Source organism: Haliaeetus albicilla, chromosome 2 (assembly GCF_947461875.1).
Source record: "Haliaeetus albicilla chromosome 2, bHalAlb1.1, whole genome shotgun sequence".
Lineage (NCBI taxonomy): Eukaryota > Metazoa > Chordata > Aves > Accipitriformes > Accipitridae > Haliaeetus > Haliaeetus albicilla.
The window spans coordinates 8151211-8155908 of NC_091484.1; the positions used below are offsets into that span (position 1 = coordinate 8151211).

At 41.4% G+C, this 4698-nt stretch overlaps 1 protein-coding gene across 1 annotated transcript; it reads right to left on the reverse strand.

Moving 5' to 3' along the window:
* Nucleotides 1-559: 559 nt before the first annotated feature.
* On the reverse strand, nt 560-4698 carry PFDN4 (prefoldin subunit 4). The gene is made up of 4 exons (XM_069804894.1): nt 4453-4698; nt 3298-3405; nt 2122-2265; nt 560-1814 (listed from the first exon to the last, which is right to left on the reverse strand). The coding sequence occupies exons 1-4, from the start codon at nt 4474-4476 to the stop codon at nt 1683-1685; spliced, it is 408 nt and encodes a 135-aa protein (XP_069660995.1). The 5' UTR covers nt 4477-4698; the 3' UTR covers nt 560-1682.

Consider the following 4698-nt stretch of genomic DNA (forward strand, 5'->3'; position numbering starts at 1 on the left):
GTAGCTGAAGTATTCACTCAGGAAGTAAGGAAAAACTTGGAACTCTTTCATGAGTCATAGGCTTGAATTAAAACTGCAACCAGTTAGAAAACAAGGTTAAAAAATCTGTACAGTTATAGCCAAGATATTTGTACACATGTCCAGCAGCAGAAGCATACAAACCATTGTAATTCGACCGAAAAGAAGCTTGGGAAATGCCAGGGCTAGAGAGAACATTAGCACAGCTTTTGAGACTTCCAGCCATCACTTCATATGCATTGTAATTCAAGTACCTGTGTGTTGAGGTATTAGGTCTTCACTGTTGAAGACAATCTTCTCTTGTGGCTATGCTAAACCTTATATACAACATTAATAAACTTACGTAAACAACTGTATAAGTTACAATGCTGTAACTCAAATAACAATGCATTGGTGAGACTCTGCTCAGGTGTACCAAAGATCAAGTTCAATATCACTACCTTGTTAAAACTACTTCAATAATACAGAAAACAAGTGGGTTTGTTTCCTCCACATTCACTCTGTTTGAAGAAGAGATGCTACACAACTGACACATGATAAGTAGGTATTAATCACTTTATAAGAATATATTCATCTCGCACTGATTACTTGCATTAAGAACTATGACTGTGGATTAATATATGGCCAACTGAATTCTCTGTCCACACTGTTTTGGAAAATAGTTTAAGAAGATGATTTAAGTATGCTAAGATTTAATTTTTAAAAACAAAGTCATAATGAGCAGGTATTTCCATGGAACAATACATTAATCAAAGCACACAAAAGTCCAAAAGCAGAATTACAGTGAGACAGTACATAATTTTTTCAAGGACATAAGGAGTCAGCAAATTAAGATGTTTAAAAATTACATTCAGCTCCACGTAGTGATGGAGGTATAGTTCCAGGGATTGATGCTGACATAGCAACATCATCTATGAATAATTCTGACGTTAATTTGGTATATAAATGTGGATTTAGAAAATTATTGTTCAGGAAATTTAGAAGAAGACTCACCATTCTGACTTACAGCATCTTTTGTGATTCCCAAATACAAAGTAGTAAATGACTGAATATGACTGTGACTCCAAAAGCTTTTCCTCAACACCAATGCAGGCTTTAAAGAGTCCTCCTTACTCCCCTGTCAACTTGTTGCCATGTTGTGCACAGAGCTAACGGTGTTTATGCTATCTGAGCTAAGATTGAAAGACAAAGAATAGATGTAGTATTTCCAGGATGGCTGCTAAAAACAGCTAAATAGCATTACAGCTGAATCATATCTTATATATTACAGAGAAACTTTTATCAAACAGCCATTACAGTGCAAATCAAAAATTCCCCATTTCTATTGGTTTTATACTTAAGCATTTTCATGAGTGGAAAACAAGACCAAGGAAACTACAATATGTGCCTGACTTTATTACTTTAATAAACAATGCAAATATTCCAATCTGGATGCTTTACCAATAGTACAAAGCTAATGCTTTCCTGAACAAATAAATAACTGAAATAACCAATATAAGAAAGCTCTCATTAAATAGATGGAACCCAAGACAGGAAAGTGGAAAAAAAAAAAGAAAAAAGAAAAAGAAAGAAGAGGAAGTGGTGGATTTTTTTTTTCAAATGTAATTGGAACAATGTTATCAAAACATTTAATAAAACAAGGAAATTGTATTTTTAGAACACCTTTAACTGTCCTCAGCCTCAAGATTTATGTTATTTCCAAACTTTGCATAGAGCTGAACTTTCAGGTCAGATAACACCCTCTGAATTGATTCCACTCGGGATTCTAATGCTTCAATTTCTTCTTGTAAACTTTTCTGAAAAAGAAAAAAAATATCAACCAGTTATGTAAGCAACATATAAAGAATAAAGAGGTACCCCTTTGCCAACTTTTTGCCAAGTCAGACTATAAGACTTATTCCGGTGCCGAAGGCTAGCATGACTTTGTATACTGACATCCCAGTTATGACTTACCACGCATGCACATCCCCCTCCTCAAATCATAAATCAAACATGAACTTTAGAAAGTAAAAGGTTCAAAGGAAGAACAGCTCATCCCATTCCAATGCTCATCACACTACCGCAGCCAGTACAGTAAAGAAGCTCTCTTTTGCCCAGACAAACCTTTGCTTCCTCCAGCATCTCTTGTGTCTCTTCTTGGGAATGACTAATGAAGACATCTCCAATTTGGTAGGGTATCAGAAGTGAATCACCGTCATCAAGCATCATGATGTCATCACAAGCATCTTCCAAATTCTGAAGTTGTTTCTATTTATCAAGACATAAGAAAGGTGATCACTTTGCACTAGGTAAACTACTTCAATGGACACATTGTCATGCTATCAATTGAATAATGAACTCGGTGAGTCCACATTTTGGGCAAAAATGCTACCCACCAGCATGATATCAACGTGTTTAATAGAACAGTTCCAGAGCTGTAATTTAGCATAAGTATGAAATTCAACGGAGCCGTACCAATAAAAATTTCTAGTCGATACTCATTATCTGTCACTAATACAATAATTAACTGTCTAGACAAGGGAAATACAGCAGATTTAAACTTCACTAATATCCGATATGCTTTTACACAGGAGTTTTTTAATTTAGCTAAAGAACAGAAAAAAAATTAAATAAGATGACAAACGTTAATTAAGCAATCCTACTTTTGCAATAAAGTAGAGTCCCAATATCTTAGGCCATCAATGGAACATCAACATAAAAAGGCAATGTTTTTGCAATATACATATCTGGCAAGGTAATTATAGAAAACATCTTGTGAGAGTACTAGCATTTTTTAAAAACTTGGTAAAACTTCTCTAGAAATGCTATGACTGATGCTGAAGGAAAGTGAATTAATACTAAAAAAGAAAATTAGAATGATGTATTCTCTTCAGCCCAGCAAAAGAAAACCTCTGCACTCATAATGACAATCTCTGTCAACACATCGAAAGCAGAATGTAACAAACAACTGCCTTACTGGTTCAAGAAAAAATAAAATATGAACAATCTCAGGCAGGAAATTTTAAGAACACTGCAAACAGCCATTATATATAGAAAATGCTTCATACATGACAACTAAAGAGTTCCAAGAACTGCATGCAGAAATATGTTAGTGGCCTTTATTTCTCACGACTTCTTTTTCCACTTTTAACATTCTCTGGCTATCTTTAAAGTAACAGGAATCCCATATTAGAACCAAAGCATTACTTATGATAATCCACAGCCCCTATTTTCTGTGTTACAACTGAAAATTAATTCAGGGCAGTGAAGAACAAGTGATATTTGATCAAGCAAATATACCTTTTTCACTTCTATTTCTTCTTTCAGCTCTGTGATCCTGCTAGTATTTCTTGCAAACTTGTTAATTTTCTGTTGATCTTCAAAAGTAACATTGACATCTTCTGCAGCCTGCAAGAAAAAGATCAAAATTACTTCTTTTCTTACATTAACTTGAATCTCGCTATAAGATGACTCCTACAAAGCTTCTGAAAAATAGACTTACAGCCACTACTTTCTGATTACACACTTGACTCCTTAAAACGCCTCTTCAAGGATACCAGCAACACCCACGTTTAGCTGGGCAGAGGCACTAGTAACATCTAAATAGAAGACCAGCTATCCATGGCATCCTAATGCCAAAGGTTGACATCACTGACAGCTGAACTGGACACCTCTGCTCCAAGATCACTACATGGTACAAGCACAGGGCAACATGTCGATGTAATCTGTCAGCAACATCATTTTATGCTCACTGGTTAGCTGTGATGTGCTACGGTGCTACAAGAGATTTCGAACGCACAGAACCATGCCTCACACAGACCCTCCCCGACTGACCTGTGGAGGTGGGGACTGGGGCCGCGGTGGGCGTCCCGCTGCTGGGCACGGGCCGGGGGTTCTCCATTTAACAGGCGGTTTGTGCAGCTAAGAAAAAGCGTTTCCCAGTTTACAACAAACTGCACCAGCGCAGGCCTCGTAACGTCCGTGTAACCAAAACCGCACTCGCACGTTTGACGGCACGATAAGCGATTTCGACAGGGCCAAGACAACAACGCCAGGACCTTAACCCACCCACACACGACCGGGGTATTTTCGGCAGGGCGTAACCCGCAGCTCGCCTACCCGGCAGCGGCCTAGAGAAAGGGACCACCCCTCTCCGGCCCCGCACCGGGCTGTCGCCCGAGGGGGCTGCCTGAACGGGGCGGGGGCAGGCGCTCAGGGAAGCACCGCTGGGGTGCCGGAGCGAGGGCTGGGAGACGGCGGGAGGCAGCGCTGAGGCGACATGGCCGCGCTGCCCCGCCACCGAGAGACGACGGCCCCCAACGGCCGAAGGGCCCGGCCGGCCCGCCCCGGGAGGCGGCGGAGGAGCTGCGCCCTCCTCGGGGGGAGCCCACGGCGGAGAGAGAGGCCGGGAAGGGGAAAAACAAAAACCTCGCCGCACCCCGCTCCCACACTCACCGCTTTCTTCATGGTGGCGGCCATGATGGTGGGACTGAACTATTCCCCCTCCCCACAGAGGAGGAGCTGGGAGCACGAGAAAACAAGGGAAGACGAAGGAAAGCGCCTGGCGGCGGCCACCCTGCGCAGCCCACGGCTTCTCCCTCTCCCCACCGCCCCTAAGGCCGGCGGGCTGCCCACAGAGCACATAACAAACCCGAACCCATCCCCACAGCGCTTGGTACGTCCCGTTTAAAGGCGCAGAGA